This window comes from Leopardus geoffroyi, chromosome C2, assembly GCF_018350155.1.
Source record: "Leopardus geoffroyi isolate Oge1 chromosome C2, O.geoffroyi_Oge1_pat1.0, whole genome shotgun sequence".
Classification (NCBI taxonomy): domain Eukaryota; kingdom Metazoa; phylum Chordata; class Mammalia; order Carnivora; family Felidae; genus Leopardus; species Leopardus geoffroyi.
In genome coordinates this window covers 132,657,684-132,678,779 of record NC_059333.1, presented here as the reverse complement: position 1 = coordinate 132,678,779, position 21,096 = coordinate 132,657,684, and the positions used below count along the sequence as shown (strand labels likewise).

Here is a 21,096-nt window from a genome sequence, read left to right as displayed (position 1 = left end):
CTGACAACGTAGAAAACATTTTCTGGCTAGCCTGAATTCATCAGGCAGATGTGCTCCTCCGATATTTGAATATTTCTGCATGCCACGAATGTTTATAAGGTCACCCAGTGCTTGTATAAAAATACAAGCAAAATCATCCAGAAATGTTTACGTTCCACGGAATGAATTCAGTGTGTGAAATGGAAGTCCAACCCATGCCCTATATACTTTATCCTTTTATAGCCGCATCTGGACAACTTGAAACAGTAAAGTCTGAGGTATAGGCTTTGGGTGTTTACAAAATTCTTCCTGAGTTGGGTCAGCAAGGCCATCTTCTTTGTACAATTGAAACAATGTAGTAACAATCCCTTTATTTTTATAAAGTTTCTGTTGGTCTGTGGAAAGACATGGAGACATATATATATATATATATATATATATATATATATATATATATACACATGTATGTTTGTATACACACACACTATTTATAAATCAACTTTTTCAGATATAATTAACATATGGTATGGTATACTCATTTTAAATGTATGAAGACATAATTTTAATTACGAAGTTTTTTTTCCCCCCCTAGGTATATATCTAGAATGGAGATTCGGAAGATGTTTTGGGAGTTCGTCTTTCTTGCAGCTAGTTTTGGCTTCGTCAAATCACAGAGAATGGGTAATGCGTTGGATTCCCTAAGCCAAAAACGATGACCTTGCTGGGAACCTAGCGGTAGTGATAATCCTAAAAGAAAATATTACAGAAGCTTCATAATTAACAAAAGGGAAATGCTTCTTTTCAGTAGAGCTTAGAACCTAGAAGCTTTTAGTGAACAGCAGGCACTTGATGTTTTCAAAGCTTAACCTCAAACGACAAAAAAAAAAAAATAGATGTGAAAAAAATGTTCTAATTCTGAATGTATTACCAGGCTGTCAAATGCTTTTGTAAATATAAGCCTATTCTCTTGACTCTGCATTTTGCTTTCTCTCTTTGGGCAGAGCTGTTCTGAGGGGTAATTGTTGTTACAAGATGGATAGCTTCACTGAACACTAGCGACAGCTTTGCAATTTTTTTTGCAGTTATTTTAACAGATTGTTGTGACTTTTCACGATGAAAGTCTCATGAAGAGAAGATTGGTTAAGTAGCCTAAAGCCCCACTGAGACAATCTTGAAGCTTAAATATTTATATATAATTACACAGACTGTTATTTGTTAGGAAAAATACATGAAGCTCTCTATATTTTCCCTCCAGCTCTGAATCCTCTCTCTTGTGGACAGAAGCTGTGACAGTCAGTCTTTTCATGTTTCAAACACCTTCTAAAATGACAAAGGACTTGTGGAGGGGCTAAGAAAAGCAACAATGTACGAAAATGTAATATATCTCTCAAGGTGTACATGATGGAACCAATCCTTAATTTGTCTGAAAAGAAATATTCTACAACTGTGAGGTTTCTCCTGATTGGAATGATCAGGGAAATACTTTCATGGTCTGTGTTTGATCTCCTCTGAAAGAAATGTTAAGGGGGGACAAACCAGTTGGCCCTTCCTGGGGCACTCACTGAATACTCTCCTCTCAACAGGAGTGCATTCTGGAGGGCCAAGGGGAAATAAAGCTCAAAAGGCCATAAGCTCATTTATTATCTGCCTTTTCGGAAATCATGACTCCACTTGGCTTTACGACCAAGATTAGGCAAACTCCTGAGAGGTGGGACTCTGGAATCTAGAAGTGACAAATGGATTTAGTGTCCCTAGGGTACACCAACCTTCATGAGCTCTTCTCTGCTTAAACTCTTACAGGGTCTTTGCCTTTCTATAATATGGGTTTTTCGCTTAATCTTTATGGCAGTCCAGGGTATGGACTGGATGTCAGGAGACCTGGTTTCTAATATTGACCATTTGAACTGATTACATGGGTTACTTTGCCTTTCTCGGTCTCATTTTCCGTATCTGTGAGATGGATGAATTGGACTCATTATTCTCTACTCGCATTTTTCAATACAGTGGCCACTAGCCACATATGACTATTTAAATTAAGTTAAAATTCAGGAAAATTTTAAATCTAGTTTCTCATTTGTACTAGCTACATTCCAAGTGTTCAACAGCCACATGTACCTGGTGGCTATGGTATTTCATTGCATAATCTCATAAGATTATTTGTAACTCTAAAATTTTCTGATTCCCTTATTTGGTTTCATTAACATTCAATATTTCCATTCTTGTAAGTGACGCCTTCTCCTTTTCTCCCTCCCTCTCTCCTTTTCTCTTCCTAAGTATTTATTTCCTTAAATATTTTTTGGGGTGATTACTCTAGGCTAGACACGAGTGATGGACAAAGAAAAGTTATGGTATGTGTTTTCATGAAGCCCACAGTCTAATTGGGGAGATTGGCATTAATTGAATAAACACTTTAATGAATGTTGCATTACAAACCAAGACAAAAGAACATGATTCTATGAGAATTTATCAGGAGGAGGAGGGGAGGGAGGGAAAGGAAAAGAAATGGAACTCAATGGAAAGAAACTCAATGGAATCGTATGTCGGAGGCAATAGCAAGTGGGAACGTGGCAGGTTGAGAACTTAGGCTAAGGAGCCTGGACCATGGAGAACAAAGTGGTAAGGCAGAGAGACAAGGAGAAGGCAGAGAGATCAAACTAGAGAGTGCAGGGTCAGCCCAAGGCAGTATTTAAACCCTCTTCCTGGCACAAAACCAAACATAAGATGTGTTTAACCAGTGTGGGACCATCATCCCCCTTTTTCAGCCACTTGAAACTAACACCATCTTGAGGTGGTTTCTGTTTTGTTTCTCTTCTCTCTCATCACTAATTTATGTGTTCTCCTACCATCATCACAGATAATCACATTGCGAGGTATGGGGGAGAAGTCATGCTGGTCACTGATGAGTAGATCATAATCACCTCTTCCTTTTTTTTTTTTTTTTTGGTCCACACAAGCACTGTGTTTAATCTGTGTACTTATTTCTTGTCACAGAAATGTAATGTTTGAGATGGAAGAAACCAGGTCATCTGGTCAAACCCTTATTGTAGAGGAGACAAAATCTGAGAAGCAGAAAGACTAGCTATTTGCTCAAGTCCTGCAGCCACCTGGTGTCTGATCCCTTCCATACTGGAGACCAGGGTGGGCCCAGCTGGATCACCACTTGTCTGACCACCACTGGGATTATGGTTCCCAGGGTTACAACTGGGTTTGGGAAAAGTAGTTGTACAGTGCAGACTTGAATTCAGGGAGCCAAAGGACAAATGAGAGCCACACTTATGGTAATGCCATGAGTCAAACTAAAAGGGGATGGTGGTAGGTAGGGAGTGCCAGAGGTCAAAGCTGGAAAGCTGATCTTAGTTCTGGTCTCTAGAAGCAGAGCCTGGGACAGGGATTTGGTGAATGTGTTATTTTGAGGGAGAAACCTATAAGGGAAAGAGAGAAGTGAGATAGGCTGGAGGTGAATAAGCCGAGCAAGGATGTAGTCTCAGGTAAAATGCAACCTTGGCCTGAGCCATGGAAGATGCTGGAGCATAAATAGCACCATGAATTATTTCAGTTAAAGGAAGGCGGCCAGGTGTTTGTATCCCCATGTGATCGAACATTGGCCACCCGGGCAGTGTAACTTTCCAGGTGTCTTCAGATGTGGCTGCTCCTTTCAGCCAGGGTCTGGTCTCTAGACAAAGTCTCAGAGGGGAACAGTTAACTGTAGTGCTTGAAGCAGCTGGGCATAGGTGTGCCCACCAGCAGAGATCTAGGTGAGATACCAACAGCATCCTCTGCTGGTAGAAAGGTGGTTTGTTTTATTAAGTTTAAGGGATGGGTGGAGGGCCATGGTCAGAGATCTCACTGAAGGGGTCAGGAGTCTGTTAAAATGGAACAGAGGCTGGCAGGTGAATGAGGGTAGATGGTAGCCATGAGGCAGCAAGGGAAGATGGTGGTGTGCCTAAGCCGTGCAGATTAGCTATCGTCAAAGAGCTGTGCAGGCAGATCTCCGGGGTGTAAAGGCAATGAATGGGGAGAGAGATATTCACAGCCAGGAGCTGGCAATTTTGTGATGTTTTATCTTGAATTGACTCTCTTCCCCAGTCTGCAGGGAGGCCTCTGTGGGAGATGTCGTGTTCCTGGTGGACACCATCATCAACCCCCAACACGCCCGTGACGTGCGGAACTTCTTGTACATCATGGTGAATGGCTTCAATGTCAGCAGAGAGACCATCCGCGTGGGCCTGGCTCAGTACGGCGACGTACCTCGTTCTGGATTCCTCCTTTCCACCTACAACCGCAAAAGCGATGTGCTGAAACACATTCAAAGGTTTCAATTTAAGTCTGGGGGCCGCAAGATGGGCCTGGCCCTGCAGTTCCTCCTAGATCACCACTTCCAGGAAACAGCAGGGAGTCGGGCCAGCCAGGGTGTGCCTCAGGTGGCCGTGGTGATCAGCAGCAGCCCATCTGAGGACCACGTGCCGGAAGCTGCGGAGGCATTGAAGAAGGCAGGCGTCCTGCTTTATACCGTTGGTGTCAAAGATGCAGTCTTGGCGGAGCTCAGGGAGATTGCGAGCAGTCCGGTGGAGAAGTTTGCCTCCTTTGTCCCTAACTTCTCTGATCTGAGCAGTCATGCTCAGAAGCTGCGGCAACGGCTCTGTGATACTTTGGCAAAGGCAGCTCAACCTGCTGGCTACGTCTTGCCAGGTACAGAGGATTTCCCCTTCTTATTTCTGATCTAGAAGTCACAGAGCTCAAACCTTTATCTCTTACTCATCTCTCCCGCCATCCTTCTTATTTCCCATATGTGTGCATGTTGAATTTTAGCATTACAGTCTCACTAAGCTATCTGTGCTCTATGCTCCTCTCCAATCATTGACCAGAGACTTAGCAACTTTTTAAATAAATCCTGTGGGCCTGATGCTGGTTCTATATACAGATGTAATGTAAGTCCATTTCTGAGGGAAGAATGTTTGTGCCCAGAATTATATTATTATGCCTAGATTAACTTATCCATGTTGTCTGGATGGGGGGCAGGGCAGAGGAGGAGAGAGGGGCAGCAGATCCCCCAGGAAGCTTATTTAATTTACTGCCAGCGTGTTGGTATAATGTAATGGTTATGAGAATGAATTTAGGGAGAACTAAGGTCTGGGTTCAAATTCCAGTTCTCCACTTTTTAACTGTGTCCGTTTGAACAAGCTACTTTATCTCTGGGAATCTAAATTTTCTTCCCAGGATGGTAGGACCTGCCTCAGAGAGTTGTTGCAAGCATTAAGTAAAATTGTGCAAGTTGAGTGCTTCTCACAGTGCTCAGTCCTTCAGAAGTGATAAGCATCGTGCTCATTACTTGTGATGACGTAACTATCATTAGCTTTGTACTTCCGTTGGTGGTGATGGGCATAAACTTGCAGAAATCCTCTACAAATTAATTACTTAATTCTATCAGAAAGCAGAGACCTTTGAGCAGAGGAAGAGAAACTTGTTAGTGGTTTTCATCAAAATCCGTAAGAGGATAGAGCCTTCATTCCTTATTCATTATTTTGGGATTTCTAGATAAGGTAGGTAGATGAGAAAAAGTGCTGAAATTTTTCACCCATTTGATCCTGCTTGGGTACTATATAGTTTGCCAAACTTATTTACATGGCTCACCTGACAGGTAGGTAGATACATAAGGCAATTCTTTGTTAGACACATAAGGGAGTGTATGCTATGTAGGGCAAATAGTATTTACTCTTATATAGATGTGTAAGGCAATTGGTATTGTTAGTTGCATTTTTCATGCGCGGCAACTGAGACCAAAGGTAACGTAACTGGATGGCAGAGCTAGGATCTGATCTCAGGTTTGTTAGAGCAGATCCATCCCAGTAGAACAAGGGTTCAGAGATTGTGTTCCCCAGAAGCAGAGCCTGAGGCAAGGATTTGGCTATACATTATTTCTTGTGGAAGAGTTCCCACAATTTATTGATAAGGATGTGGGGGGTGCAGGATGGAGAGGCAGAGGAAAGAAAGGAAGGATGTGATCTCAGGTAAAAGTTCCACAGAGGGTAGTTTTGGTTTGATCCTACAGGAGAACTCAGGAACAAAAATTATGCTTCAGCTAGGCTTTCCTATACTGTAGGCAAGGCAGCCCCAGTAGCTGAAGAGAAGTCCTCCAAAAAGCAGTGTCCAGAAATGGGAAAAAGGAATTTGAAAGGACCTGGGCAGAGCACTAATGATTGTACTACAGTGGATTATCTGACTTTATCCTCAAAACAACTCTGTGAAAGTGTGAGGGCTGGTATAAAGATTTCATTGCTGCAGGGAAGAAAATTGAGTCTCAAAAAGGTGAGTGATAAATAGGGCACAGGGCTCCTAAGTGATGGAGCTATAATGAGATGTATCATGGGTATCATGGGTATATTCCAGCTTTCTGACCTGTTGCTAGCAGCACACTTGTAGAGATGAAGTTTAATGCCATTGGGAAGAGGAAAACCGCTTTCTCAGCACGCTGCTACGTTTATAAAAGGGTTTTTCTTCTTAATGAGGTTCAAGGGATTGTCCAAAAGGATTCTAAGACTGGAGGTATCAATAGAACAGGACAGAAGCCTCAGAAGATGATGGAGTCGAAGGAAGGAAAAGCTCAGAGGATGTTGTCACTTCTCTGAGCATTGTCATTTAGGGTGGCTGACGGTCATGGAGTGTAGTCTGGCTGGCACTGCTCTCCTTTCTGTATACCGTTCAGCTCCATTGGTTCTGAGCATTTTGAGTGAAGCCCCACAGACCCCCATGCCTTTTGTCCTCTTTCTCGAAGCTTGCAGAGAGGCAGTCCTGGCAGACATTGTCTTCCTAGTAGACAGCTCAGCCAGCCTTGGACCCCAGAACTTCCAGAAAGTGAAGAACTTCCTTCACTCTGTTGTCTTGGGGCTTGGCATCAGCAGTGATCAGGTCTGAGTGGGACTTGCTCAGTATAATGACAACATCTACCCAGCCTTTCGGCTGAACCAGTACCCTCTGAAGAGTGTGGTCCTGGAACAGATCCAGAATCTTCTCTACCATACAGGAGCAAACACAGGCAGTGCCCTGGAGTTTATCAGGATAGACTACTTCACTGAGGCAGCTGGCAGCCGGGCCAAGGACAGGGTTCCTCGGATAGTTATGCCGGTGACAGATGGGGAGTCAAATGATGAAGTCCAGGAGGCAGCCGACAAGTTAAAAGAATATGGAGTTCTTGTGTATGTGGTAGGGGTCAGTGGGCAGGATGTTCAGGAACTGCAAAAAAAATAGCCAGTGAGCCATTTGAGAAGTTTCTCTTCGACACCGAAAACTTCAACACCCCACAGGATTTCTCAGGAGGCATTCTTCAGACTCTGTGCTTGGCAGTGGAGGGTAAGGTAAAAGGTAAGCAGCTATGTCAAAATCCAATATTCCGACCAAGACACGTAATTACAGTATGATTCAGGACGCACAGAGTGTAGTGAGAGGGCAGGAGAAGGAGTTGGCTGCCATCACTGTGGAACCTGGGAGGACTTCCCGGGTGAAGGAACATTGGAGCTGAGGGTTGAAGGATGAATGCCGTTCTCACAGCTAGAAAAGGGCATCCTGCCATGTTGTTCAGAGGAAGTCTAGAAGACCCGTGTTTTTGATCCTGCCTTTGCCACTTTCTAGTTATGTGAGTGTCAACGTGCAGGTTTCACTTCTTCACTTTAGTGTTCTCCTCTGTACAGTGAAGATGACACTTGCCTACTAGGATGGTTGATGAGGATTAAATCAGGCAATGTATAAAAATTGCTAGCACAAAGTAACTGCTCTGTATGTGTCCATTTTCCTTGCCTCTTTCATTGGTGGAAGAACAGGTAAGAGGTACTTTCGTCTAAGAAAGCAGACAGCAAAGGAAGTGGAGTGTGAGAGGGAGAGAGCCTTGTGATAGCCTCACATGGAGGAGGTGGGAGTACCATACGTACCGTGTTACAAAAAGAGCGGACCTCTCCCTCTTATGTTCCCCACGTCCTTGTATCCAATTTTCATGCGATCTTGATTTGATTTACTTTCTCCTCTGTGTCTTTTCTTTCCTTCTTCTCTCTTTAATTCCAGAATTCACCGAGGCTTATGCAGATGTGGTCTTTCTTGCCGACACCTCACAGAACACATCACAGGCGAGTTTCCAGTGGATGCGGAATTTCATGTCCAGAGTAGTTGGCCTGCTGGATGTTGGCAGGGACAAGTACCAGATTGGACTGGCTCAGTATGGCGGTCAAGGTCACACTGAATTTTTGCTCAATACCTATCAGACCCAGGATGAGATGATTGCGCACATCCACGGACACTTTTTGCTCCGGGGTGGCTCCAGGAGGACAGGCAAAGCTCTGCGATACCTTCATCGGACCTTCTTCCAGGAGGGAGCAGGAAGCCGGTTTCTCCAGGGTGTTCCCCAATATGCAGTGGTTATGACCTCAGGCAAATCTGAAGATGAGGTCTGGGAGGCCGCACAGACTTTGAGGGAGAAAGGCGTGAAAGTCATGTCTGTGGGTGTACAGGACTTTGTCCAGAGAGAACTGGAGGGGATGGCGACCCCACCCCTTGTATTTGAGATGCAAGGACAAGATGGAGTCAGACAGATTATGCAGGATGTGAGTGTGGTGATCCAAGGGACTGGGAAGACTGAGTTTGGGATTGAGTCCGAGAAGGAGGCTGTAGTAGGTAAGGTTTGGTCCCTATGTGTGTGAGCCACCAAGAGGTCTCAGATACTCTGGAGAAAGAACAGAGAAGGGGGCATTCTGGATTCAGTACTGGGATTCAACATCAGTGAATGGGGAAGAGGAGGAGGAATGGGGTTCCCTCAGGCACGCACCTTATATTCGTTAACTGTGGTCACAATGACGCCACTTAAGAAGCCATCCAGAAAAAAGAATCATTTATTTTCTCAGATCTGCTGGGGATCATCTAATCTTTGTTGGGCTCAACTGAATGGCTTTGCTGATCTTGCCTGGGCTTATTCACGGATTTGAGATTTGTCTGAGGGTTGGTTGATCTACATTTGGCTTCGCTCCATAGCTCTCATCTTCCTCCTGGGATTATTAGGCTAGTCTGGGCATATTCTTCCTGTGGTAATTACACAGGTGCAAGAGAGAAAACTCAACTACATAAGCACTTTTAAGACCTCTGAATCATCATCTGCTGATATCCCATTGGCCAAAGCAAGTCATGTAGTTATGTCATCATCAATGGAGTAAGGAAGTATATTCCTCCCATGGAAGTGAGGTGTAGGCAGTGAATATTTCTGCACAATAATTCAAGTTACCCTATGCCTTTTTTCAGGAGAAAGGAGCATTCAGGCTTATCCCCAGAGATTAAACAAAGTCTGTCCTTAAATTGCTGTTCAAGATGTTCAAGGGAGGTGCTATTGACATTCTGAGAGGGACAATTCATAGTGTAGGATTGTACTGTGCATTGTGAGAGGCCTAACATTCCTGGTTCCTGCCAGTAGCATCCCCAGATCTTATGACAATTCGAAACACCACCGTATATTTCAAAATGTCCCCTGGGGATGAGAACCATGGAGACTTAGCTCCTGTTAAGTCCTTTTATACATTCTAATCACTAGCCAAGCTGAACTACTCAGCTTTTACTATATACTTGTCATACTTTCCCACCACTGTCTCTGCCCTTGAATACACTGTACTACCAGCCTAGAAGGCCCACAGGCAAAATTTATCCTTCGGTAGCTACGTTATTTTCTTGGTGGAGCTTCTAGTTGATCCTCACAACAGATGTGATAAATCCCTTTTTTCTCCGAACTATCATAGCTCTGCCCAGACCTCTCAACACGTAGAGCTTGAGGGTCCTTGGAATTTTATAGGCGGAAGAGACAAACACATGTGAGACAACATGAGGAAAATCTAAGTAGAGGTAATAAAGAACTAAGAAGCACCTTCCAGACACTACACTAAGTAGAAGTAGAAAGGAGGATATAATGGAGAATCTGACCTGAGAGGAATTGTGTTGGTTCCTCAATAATAAGTATGATTTTAATATACGGGGAGAAGGGAGGAGGAGGCTACTCTTGGTAAGGGGAAGAGTAGGGGTGTGGAAATGTGAATGGGCTGGATAAATGGGGAAGAGAGTGGAAAAATAGAACAAATGGGAGGAAGGGGGAGGGTTTAGAAGTAGTGAGAGATAAGATTGGATGAGGTAGGATGGACCCCAAGGGTCCCAATGGTACTGGTAAGTAACTGTAGGCTTTGAAGCAGGAAAAATGACATGACCAAAGTGGTCTTTAAAGAAGTCTTCAGGGGCCAGGCTGCATTCCACAGGACACCTCAAACTCAGAAGGACTTTAAGGCTGAGCTGTCCCCTAGCCACATAGGATGGCTGGGTCTAGCCCTGTGGTGCCTCTGATAATGAGAACAACTTGAAAGGAGAATACAGTTGACCCTCGAACAACTCAGGGGTTAGGGGCACTTACCCCAGCCCCCATATTTGAAAATCTCCATATAAATTTTGATGCCCCCAAAACTTAACTATTTATAGCCTTCTGTTGACAGAAACCTTATGGATAGCCTAAACAGTGGATTAACACATTTTTGTGTGTTACATGTATCATATATTGTATTCTTACAATAAAGTAAGCTAGAGAAAAGAAAATGTTATTAAGAAAATTATAAGGATGAGAAAGTACATTTACAGTACTGAAAAAAAAAAAATCTGCACACAGGCAGGCTGGGCCAGGGGCTGCACAGGGTAGGTGTGGCACAGCCTGGTGATTGCGGGTTGGTAAGGGCAGCTGCCAGGTGGGCCCATGGGTGGTGGCATACATATAGCCTTGGGGTTCAGTACATCTGCCCCATCTGCCTGGAGGTGTAGCACCAGCCTGTGGCCATGGGTAGCTGTGGCCACACATGAGTGCACCGGCCTCTGCAAGATGCAGGGGCAAGGGCATCACATGGAAAGAGGTCTGCCTGGGAGCTCGGTGAGCAGAGAACGGAGGGGAAGGGTGTGGGTACACCAGGGGCTCAGGGGTCCCCACACGGTGCCATCCCTGCCATCTGGGTGTTTTCCTCTGCTTCAGCCCAGCCTCCTGCCCCAGCCCTGGCACTTTACCTGACCATCCCATGGACATGCAGGGCAACCTGTGGCCCTGCCCAGTTCTGGGGCCCCAGGGGGCTGCTGACAGCCTCAGCAGGCCTCCCTGGTGCTCAGTGGGCAGCGGGCACCTTTGGTTGTGTCTGTGGAGATTTGGGTGACCTGCATCTTTTGGGGTCAACTCTTAAAAGCAAAACCCACGTGTGTAAGAGGACCAGCACAGGTCAAACCCATGTTGATCAAGGGTCAACTATAATGCTAGCAGGTATAACTTTGTACTAGCAGGTGAAGGAAAGGAGAAGTCAAAGGTGCCTGGAGTTTCTAAAGAAAGTGTTTTAGGCTTGGCAAAATTTTTGGTTCCTTATAAAAAGGGGGAAATTACAGGACATCACGAGGCCACAGGTAAGTCACAAGGTTACTCTTTGGCTTCTCTAAACTTTGTGTCACAGTGCCCAGCTGTCTATAGCCTGGCTTCAGCCTTCTGCATGTGTAGCTTTGCTCTGTGCTAGGCAGGCTTCTGTCTTCACATGTCAAAGCAGATCTGGACCTTTTTGGTGTGTGGACACAGTGGATTTCTGTTGGGAACTGCCTTAAATTGGATGGGAGGAGTCTGCATTCCTCTTGGAAGGGAGTTTATGCAGTTACAGCTCCATTCTCCCATTTGAGGAACATTCAAGAGAAGGCTCTTTTATAGCAAAGTGAAAAAGTTTGCCCAGGTTTTGGACAAAGATTTTTCATAGGAACTTGCAACATTTCATGTTGTCTCTGTTGAAATGACATGAGATCTTTCAGAGAAAGAGGCACAAGGTAATAGTCACAATTTCTTATTTTCTTCTGTACCAAGAGGAAAAATTATTAAATCAAGGAGGTTTTAGGTCTATAATAGAGAATTTGACCCAGTGTTTCCTGAAACTAGAAAAATGAACAAAAAAACTAGTCAAGCAAGACTCAGATGCTTTTAATGAACTTTGATGAATTGAAAAATGATCTTAAAGCACTTGGATATTCATATATTTACATATTTTGCAAGTAATGTGAATACTCCTTCCAGTGAAAAATTTTGCAATAGGTATGAAACCTGTGATGTTCTTTGACTGTCATGCCAAATACTGGTCATAAAGGCTTCTACTAAATTCTAAAATTCATTAGTATAAGTTAGTATAACATATTTATTAGAATTTTTGATCCTAAATATATTATTACAGAATTTAAAAATGTAGCATACTACAACATAAGAATATAGCAAAAATCGGTGACTCAGTTGGTTAAGTGTTGGACTCTTGATTTCAGCTCAGGTCATGCACTAGGGATTCATAAAATTGAGCCCAACGTCGGGCTCTGCACTGACAGCATGGGGCCTGCTTGGGATTCTCTCTCTCTCCCTCTTTCTCTGCCCCTCCCTCACCTGCACATGTATGCGTTCTCTCTCTCTCTCTCAAAAAATAAAAATTAAAATAATTTAAAATATGGCAAAAATGTAGCATGATGCAAAAATGAGTATCATCTTTTACTCTGTTCTCATCCTAAAGCCCTTCTTTCTGTTTTTGTTTACAGTATGTCCCACTGCTGTCCCAGCTGATTTAGTCTTCCTCATTGAGGAATTCAGCAAGGACAGGCAGTCGAATTTCCAACAAGTTGTCAACTTCTTAAAGACCACTGTCCGCTCTCTACGCGTTCATCCTGATGTTGTGAGAATTGGCTTGGTATTTTACAGTGAGGAGCCACGACTTGAGTTTTCCCTGGATGCATTTCAGAACCAAGCCAAAATCTTGGAGCATTTGGACAAATTAACCTACCGGAGAAGAAGTGGAGGGATCAAAACTGGTGCTGCTTTGGATTTCCTAAGGAACGAGGTTTTCATTGAGGAGAAGGGTAGCCGGTCGAAGCAGGGTGTGCAGCAGATGGCTGTGGTCATCACAGAAGGCTTCTCCCAAGACCATGTGTCTGTTCCAGCTTCTCTCCTCCGCAGGGCAGGGGTTACCATCTATGTGGTGGGCACCCAGCTTGCCTCAAACAGAAAGGACCTGGAGATGATGGCATCATATCCTCCTTGGAAGCATGTCATCTCACTGGAATCCTTTCTGCAACTCTCTGTTGTGGGGAGCAAGATTAAGAATCAGCTCTGCCCTGAGATTGTGGACAACAGTGTTTCCATTTCTGGGATTGGCCGTGCCCTGAAAGAAGGTAGGAGGACTTTCTCAAAATCTGATCTTTTTTTTTTTTTTTTTTTTAATCTTTACTCTGTTTGTTCCATATACCCACATCCTCCACTCCTCATCCAAGGAAGGATTTCAGGGTCAGTTTATTAAAAAACAGGAACACAAAACTTACAAAGTCTTTATTGTGTTTTGATTCCAAAAGAATATAAAGAGTGAACATGCCTCACTCTACCTTTCTTGGCTCTCATCCCTTTTATCAGTTTGATGAAGATCTATGTATATTTACAGTAGAGGCCTTAGGGATCTAGGTATGGATTTACCAAATCTTAAGCTACTTGAAGTGGAAAATTATTTCTAAAAAGATACCAACATTCCTGAAATTGAAAGATTTTAACTTTAAAATATAAATGAACGTTAATTTGCCAATCTTTTGTGGAAGACCGAGGCTTCTTTGCATCTGAGCCCAGCTGATTGGAGTTCTGTATATTTTCTTCATCAATCATCCAATGGTATCTATAATTTCCAGTTTCAGTTTCTTTAAAGTGGGATGAAAACTTAGTTGCTTTTGAAACAGCTGAGTATAGAAATCCCTATTTTTACGATCTCAAAAATTCAATTTTTGTAGTGCTATCTTGTACGTCAACAATTTCCTTTAAAACAATTTACTTTCATTGGGTCTTTTCTAAGCAGTTAACCTGGTTTTCATAGACGTAATAAACCTCTTTTATTCACGCTCCTGTCCTATTGATCTGCACAATATTTGATTTGTTGTGTAATTGTAGTAACAAAACTGCCATAAATAGGCTGAGAACAAACTCACGTTGTTCTTGGTAGGCTTATTCTTTGTTGGCCTTACAAATAAAAGAGTCAGTTATTTTACCAGGAAAAATGGGTTTATTTGGGAATAGCAGAGAACTGCAACGAGAGACAGCAAGGCACAGTAACAGTGGGTGAGTCCAACAAACAAAGGAGAAGAATGTTATTTTATTGAGAAGAAGGGAGAAATCAGGAGGGATTGTTCTGAACACAAGCCCATTGGAAAAATGCAAGAGTTCAAAATGATGGCAGTTTCTCATTGGCTGAGTTGCTGGGGTAGTTGGTTTTTTGTAGGAGATGCATTATTCATATTTTTCCTGTTGGGGCTGTAATTGATTCTTTCCTACTGAGGATTCTTCTGTTGAGGTCTGTAATGGACAAGTGGTAGGGTGTGAGAGCTCCCCTTTCTACTTTCCTGTGTCCATTTTAGAGAGGTTTCCCTTTATTAATGTTCACATCTTCCACTGAGTGAAGCAGAACTGTTTAATGTTGCCCTTGGGGGCTTCTAAGGGGAGGGAACTCAGTGTATTGTGTGGACATCACTCATGTGTTATAGAGGGAAGGGAGAAAGTCAATTATCTGGTGAGCTGCTTCAGAGGAAGTTGGTTAGGAGAGCTCCTACTGCATATGCAGTTTGAAAAGCACACCCGAGAAAACATAGCAGTTAAGTATATGCACCATGGAGTCAAACTGCCTGAGCTTTTTGTTAAATATTTTTTTTTTAGAGAGTGAGAGAGCAAGTGGGGGTGGACAGAGAGAGAAAATCTTAAATAGGCCCCACACTCGACCTGGGGCTTGACCTGGGACTCGGCGCAGGGCTCAATCCCATGACCCTGGGATCATGACCTGAGCCAAATTCAAGGGTCTGATGCTTAACCGACTGAGCCATCCAGGCACCCCACAAACTGCCTGAATTTTAAATCCCTAATGTTCCACTTACTGGTTATTACAAGTATCTTTGTGTCTGTCTGTCTATTTGTCTATTTTTGTCCACCCATGCTAATATTTCTAAGATTCAGATCAGAATAATAGAAGTTGACTACTTAAAATGTAAATAATTAACTTAAAAATTCAAGGCTGTGATTATATCATCAGGGGAAAAGCACTGAGTCTTTTTTGAAAAATAATCATTAAATAATTTTGTAGTTTCTTGATTACTTGTGCTGAAGTCTAGAGATTTAAAATATCTAAATAAATTCCCATCTTTCACTTTGGCCTGTATCTTTAGTCCCTTTCTCTGTTCTGGGAATGAGAAACAAAATCATTAAATATGAATTTCATTTCCTTGTGCACCCTTCCCTACAATCTGTAGGGGACAGGGAGAGAAGCTCCTTTTCTCTTCTAATTCATAGACAGTATAAGGGCTGAGAGTTGATTTCATTCCCAGACTGCACAGCAGCTAACATGAAACCCAGAATCAGGAAAATCAGCCCAAAGTCTACAGTGGTTACAGGCAAATGGAAGTTTGGGAAGTTTTACCAGAAATCTGTCCTGGGTGATCACAAGATCATATTATCTATCATTTATTGGTCATCAGCTATGTGTCAGATACTCTGCTAAGGACTTTATGTATGTAATAGATATGGATATATAGCAGCATCCAGACTGTAAAAATTATTCTGCCTGCCTTCCTGCCTCAAATTTCCATCTGCCAAGACTGGCATGAATGTGTAGTGCCAGACAGTCTTCAGGGCTCTGGGATACCTTTGGACACTGCAAAGGCCCTGGGCTACAGTGGAGTGTCTTTGGAGCATTGCTGCATGGGACTGGCTCCAGAGATGCCCCTTCCTGCCCCATGGTCTTTTTCTCAGACTCAGGCCAGCCACATACCTATTACCAGTGGTTGCTGACTTCCAGCAAGATCTGAATTTCTGCCTTCTTTTTCTGTAACTTCCCCTCGATTCGCCAAGTATTCAAAAAACACTTTACCAGAGAGGTGGATAACTATCTCCACACCTTTCCAGTGCTTTCCCTGCTGGGGTAGGATTTCCAGGTACAATATGGGATGCCCAGTAACATTTGAGTCTAATTCAGATAAATAATAATACTTATTTTTAAAAGTATAAGTATATACTACATATTGTGTCAACCAAGATCCTCTCAAATGAAGGCCTGAGCAAGGAAGCCCATCTCCAGCCTCAGACTGCTTCCCTTTCAGCCAAGAAACATGAAAAGGCTCTTGATTCTTCCCTGAAACAAAGGGTTCTAGAGATGAATGACACATGGCTGGCCCACCTTTTATGAGAGGTGCAAGGAGAAAATTATGTTTCATTCTTTTTTTAAAAGTCTATGAATTTATTTTGAGAGGTGGGGGAGAGAGGAGTGGGGAAGAGGCAGAGAGAGGGGGAGAGAGAGAATCCCAGGCAGGCTCTGCACCATCATCATGGAGCCTGATATGGGGCTTGATCCCAGAAACCATGAGATCATGACCTGAGCAAAAATCAAGAGTCAGACGCTCAACTGACTGAGCCACCCAGGCACCCCTTTTTGATTCTTTCTGAGGAATCTGCTATGTGATAATGAGTGATCTTAACCACTACTTTAAAAAATCAGTTCTGCTGTTTTTCTATGATCTTATTTAATCCTTACTATAATCTTACTGAGGAAGTGTTAAGATCATCATTTGACGATTAGGAAATTGAGATGCAAAGGGGCAAGCCTGATACTAAGTGGTTGAGAAAGGATCTGATTGTAGAGCCATTTTGCCCTTTGGAGTCTAAGCCTTAATACAAAGTGATTCATTTAAAAGTAAAGCTCATTTAAAACAAAGTTTTATATTAGCTTAAATTAATAAAGCTTCAGCAAGTGTACTCTTTTGCCCTTATTTTAAAAGTCTGACTTGCATGGGAAACAGGGATATTGGATACTGAGACAATTCCTAGCTTCAAATATGTCCTGATATTTTACTTTAGCTTGTCTTCAACTTCCCCATTTGAGAAAGGTCAAGTACTGTTACTTCAGATCTTAAGTGGGGTTCACCAGAAATAGACTCTGAGACAAGGATATGTATGCAAGTGATTTATCGGGGAAGTGCCCCCAGGGGATACTGGTAGGGGAGTGGAGATTTGAGAAAAGAAGGGAAGGCAGCCAACAGAGGCTGAATTGGTGAGCACATGATTGCTGTTGGTAGCTGGGGCTCAGTTCTGTTGGGGACTCAGGCAAACCGTGTAGAGCTCACCTCAGAGTTGTCCCACCCAAGGGGATGGGAGCTGGGTGTTTATCCACCAGCCCCTGTCAGTTGTTGGTTCGTGGCTTCTTTGAAACTCATTCCCAGGCACTGTGGTCTGCCTGGTGTGCTCTTGGTCAAACAGTACCTCTAGGCAGAGTCACAGGTGTTTTCAGTAAAAAGCTGTTGGCTCTCAAGGGAACAATGAAAGCTGAGGAGGTATGGCTGGGGTTCAGGATGAATAGCTTTTGCTACTTGCTATCTCACCCTGTGTTCTAACAGGTTCCTCCTTCTTCTTATTGCCTAGACTGTGTGCACATCGAGAAGGCTGACATCTACTTCCTTGTCGATGGGTCTAGCAACATCAAGCACAATGATTTTCTTGAAATGAAGGTGTTCATGAATGAGGTGATAAAGATGTTTCGTATTGGGCCTGACAGAGTACGGTTTGGAGTCGTTCAATACTCAGATAGAATTAATAGTCAATTTATCCTCAGCCAGTATTCCAGTGTGGCAGAGCTGAAGGTAGCCATTGATGGCATCCAACAGAGGGGAGGTGGCACCATGACCGGTCTGGCCTTGGGCAGCATGGCTCAGGTCTTTGTGAACACTGCTCGCAGCAATGTGCCTTGGTATCTCATAGTCATCACTGGTGGTAAATCTGAGGACCCGGTGGCTGAGCCTGCAGACGCATTGAGGGCAGAGGGAGTCATCATTTATGCTATTGGAATCAAAAACGCTAATGATAATGAACTCAAGGAGATAGCTAAAGACAAGATGTTTTTTGCAGCTGAGTTTGATTCCTTGAAGGCCATTCAACAAGACGTGGTACAGGACATCTGCTCCTCAGAGTGTAAGAATTTTTTCCCTTAGTCTCTCTTTCCTGCCAAGTATATGCATGCAATCTATTTGAATAGGCTTCATTCTCAAAGTGTGGACTCACTGGTCCAAAAGTGAATATTGGACACAGAGTGACCGTGACCTGGAATGAAGCAAGTTGGTTAAATTTTATCTTTATCATACAGCTGTATCTCATTTGTGCTGGGTCACAGAAAATTTATTTCATTGACTTCCTCTCCCACCCCCTTTAAAAATGTTTTCATGCTGTGTCTATGCCACCCCAGACTGTCCTGGGGATTTATAATTCATTGGTTTCAGGTTCTGAGTGAATGTTCTGTTCTCCTTTTTCTCCCCTAGCCTGTAAGAATAGGCAAGCTGATATTATCTTCCTGATAGATGGTTCAGAATCCATCTCTGCAATAAACTTTGAAAAGATGAAAGGATTCATGAAGAGGATGGTGAACCATGCCAATATTGGTGCTGATGAAATTCAGATTGGCCTTTTGCAGTTCAGCTCAACCCCCCAGGAAGAATTCAGGCTCAACCAATACTCCTCAAAGGTGGACATCCACAGAGCCATCTCAGATGTTCAGCAAATGAATCATGGCACCTACACTGGGAAAGCCCTGACTTTCACTTTGCCTTTTTTTGACAGTCCAAGAGGAGGGAGACCCAGTGTTCATCAGTATTTGATTGTGATCACCGATGGGGTTGCCCAGGATAATGTAGCCATACCAGCCAAGGCTCTCAGGGACAGGAACATCATTATTTTTGCCATTGGGGTGGGAGCAGCCAAAAGTGCTCAGCTTTTGGAGATTACTAATGACCCACAAAAAGTATACTATGAGGAGAATTTTGAGTCCCTCCAGAACCTGGAGAAGAAAATTCTTCTTAAGGTCTGCATTCCACAAGGTAAGTGACAGAGGGTTTGTTATTTGATCCAAGAGCCCATTGTAAGTGTCAGGGACACTGTTGTCTCTCTTAATAAAATGAAACAAGTCCTTCTAACTGGAGGAGGGAGGGAGGGTCACCCTGAGGAGAGGACAGCTGGCCTGAACTCTGAATGCTGTGGTTCATTTTCACCAGGGTTTTTTTTTTTTTTTTAGTCATTCTCGAGGCTGTCACCATTCTGGACTCCAGTGGCCCGAACCTTCCCAGGACTCTGTAGAAAGTCCTTACAATTCTTCAGTGTATTCCTTGTAGATAGAAGAACTAGAATGGAATATGTAAACACAACTTAATGAAGATTTGGGCATACCAAAAAGGAAATCGAAGCAGAGAGTAATATCAGTTACATGGGTGCTCTTATGAAATAAAACACATTGTTTTTTTCTATGTGGCTTTGAAGAGAGGTCTCTCTGCTTTGTTGACAAAGCTCCTCCTCCCAACAGTTTGGGTCTATGCTGGTCCCCAAACTTGCCTTTCAGTGGGAGGTTGACCCAGAGAATATCTTCATGGACAGTGCTCCCTCCTACCCACAGGGAGTGAGATTCTCCAACACAATCACATTGTAGTCAGAGTGGCCAAGCTTTAGATGGTCCTTTTGTGTGTGTGTGTGTATGTGTGCTAGGGGCTATTCTGAGGGCTTCCATGTATAAAAACATTTAATCTTCACATAACCCTATTAAGTAAATACCATTTTACAGTTGAGGAAACGAAAACACAGCAAAATCAGGTTATTTGGCCTGAGTAAATGGCACAGCTGAGATTTAAACTTGAGGCAGTCTGGTTCTAGAGTCTGTGTACTGGATATTGTTCTAGAGTGTCTTTTGGTATAGTGTGGTAGAGCAAAAGAGGGCCTCTCAACCTTGAATATGCATTCAAATCACCTGGAGATCTTGTTGAAATGTAGATTCTGATTCAGTAGGTGAGGGTGGGATTCTGCATTTCTAACAAGCTCCCAGGTGATGTTGATCCAGTTGGTCCTCAAATTACACCTTGAATAGGAGAGTAGTCTAGTACAGTCTAGTGTAGTAGAGTGTGTAGTATAGTACAGTACAGCATAGTATGGTATTGTAGGGCATAATGAAGGATAATATAGTATAGAAGAGTATAATATAGTATGATATAGAATACCATAGAATGGCATACAATGGTATAATATGGCATAGTAATGCATAGTATAGTATAATAAAGCAAAGTATAATATTAAATCATATAAAGGAGTATATGATGAAACCCATAAAGCCTAACATTCCTACATCAACTCCATGGGAAGCAGATACTTTTATCATACATAATTCCCAGGTGAGAAATGCAGATGGGAAATAATGGAGGCAGGGTTTGAACTTCCCAGAAATTTGGTGTTGAAAGCTGGAGCCAACTTTCTAGAGCATTCAATTAATATTTTTGTTCATACCGTGTAAAGGATATCACTTTGTTGTGTCCTTGTGAATTCAGAAATCAATTGAAAAGAGTGGATGTGTAAAATTATTTTCTAAAAAGCATGGATTGTGGGATGTCTTGTATTAAGCAGTTTGGATTTTTCAGGAGTCAAAGTCCTATTTTTGTTTGTTGTTTGGGTTGTTATACACACACACACACACACACCCCTGGGTATTATCCTGGGCAGGAGAAGAAATACAGGATTCCTGCTTCTCTTTTTAGACTATTTTATAGCATGTAGTAAATTAGCATTTACATTCATCTTCAGCTTTGTCTTATGACTTTTTTGATAGAAGTAGCTGGATACCTCCATAATGACTGGAATCTAATTAATTCCAGAATTCCAGAATCATAAAACTGAATCATAAAGACGTTAGAGATTACCTGGCAAGGTTCAACCCTCTACATTAATAGGGAAAGAAAATGCTTGCATATTCTTGCATTACAGAATAAAGCCAGCTGGAAATGTTCCTGGGAAAAAATGTAAATTAGAAATGTTGGAATAATACACCATACTGCAAAAGGGAAATTTCTGTTTTTCTGAAATTGGATCCAATGTAGAAATGGGATTTACATCTGTGGAAATCCCTTTTGGTGAATTTCAATTAGAGATTTAAAAGTCAAAACAAAACCAAGATATTTTATATGAAAGGAGGGGAGAAAGGCATTTTGTGTCTTGGCACTTCTGGAAACATCTGGCCAGCTAGCATG

General features: G+C 42.8%; 1 protein-coding gene across 6 annotated transcripts in view; it reads left to right on the top strand.

Annotated features, from left to right (window-relative positions):
* Window positions 1-21,096, top strand: part of LOC123611579 (collagen alpha-4(VI) chain-like) — a 122,195-nt gene that overhangs the window by 14,812 nt on the left and 86,287 nt on the right. For all 6 annotated transcript variants that reach the window (XR_006718740.1, XR_006718739.1, XM_045503672.1 and 3 more), the window contains exons 2-7: window positions 572-660; window positions 4,066-4,668; window positions 8,032-8,637; window positions 12,574-13,203; window positions 17,468-18,013; window positions 18,358-18,912. Coding sequence is in view for 4 of the 6 variants with exons in the window: in XM_045503672.1 (XP_045359628.1) it covers window positions 585-660; window positions 4,066-4,668; window positions 8,032-8,637; window positions 12,574-13,203; window positions 17,468-18,013; window positions 18,358-18,912 (3,016 nt within the window). In the remaining 2 variants the exon portion in view is untranslated. The remainder of the gene's footprint in view (window positions 1-571; window positions 661-4,065; window positions 4,669-8,031; window positions 8,638-12,573; window positions 13,204-17,467; window positions 18,014-18,357; window positions 18,913-21,096) is intronic.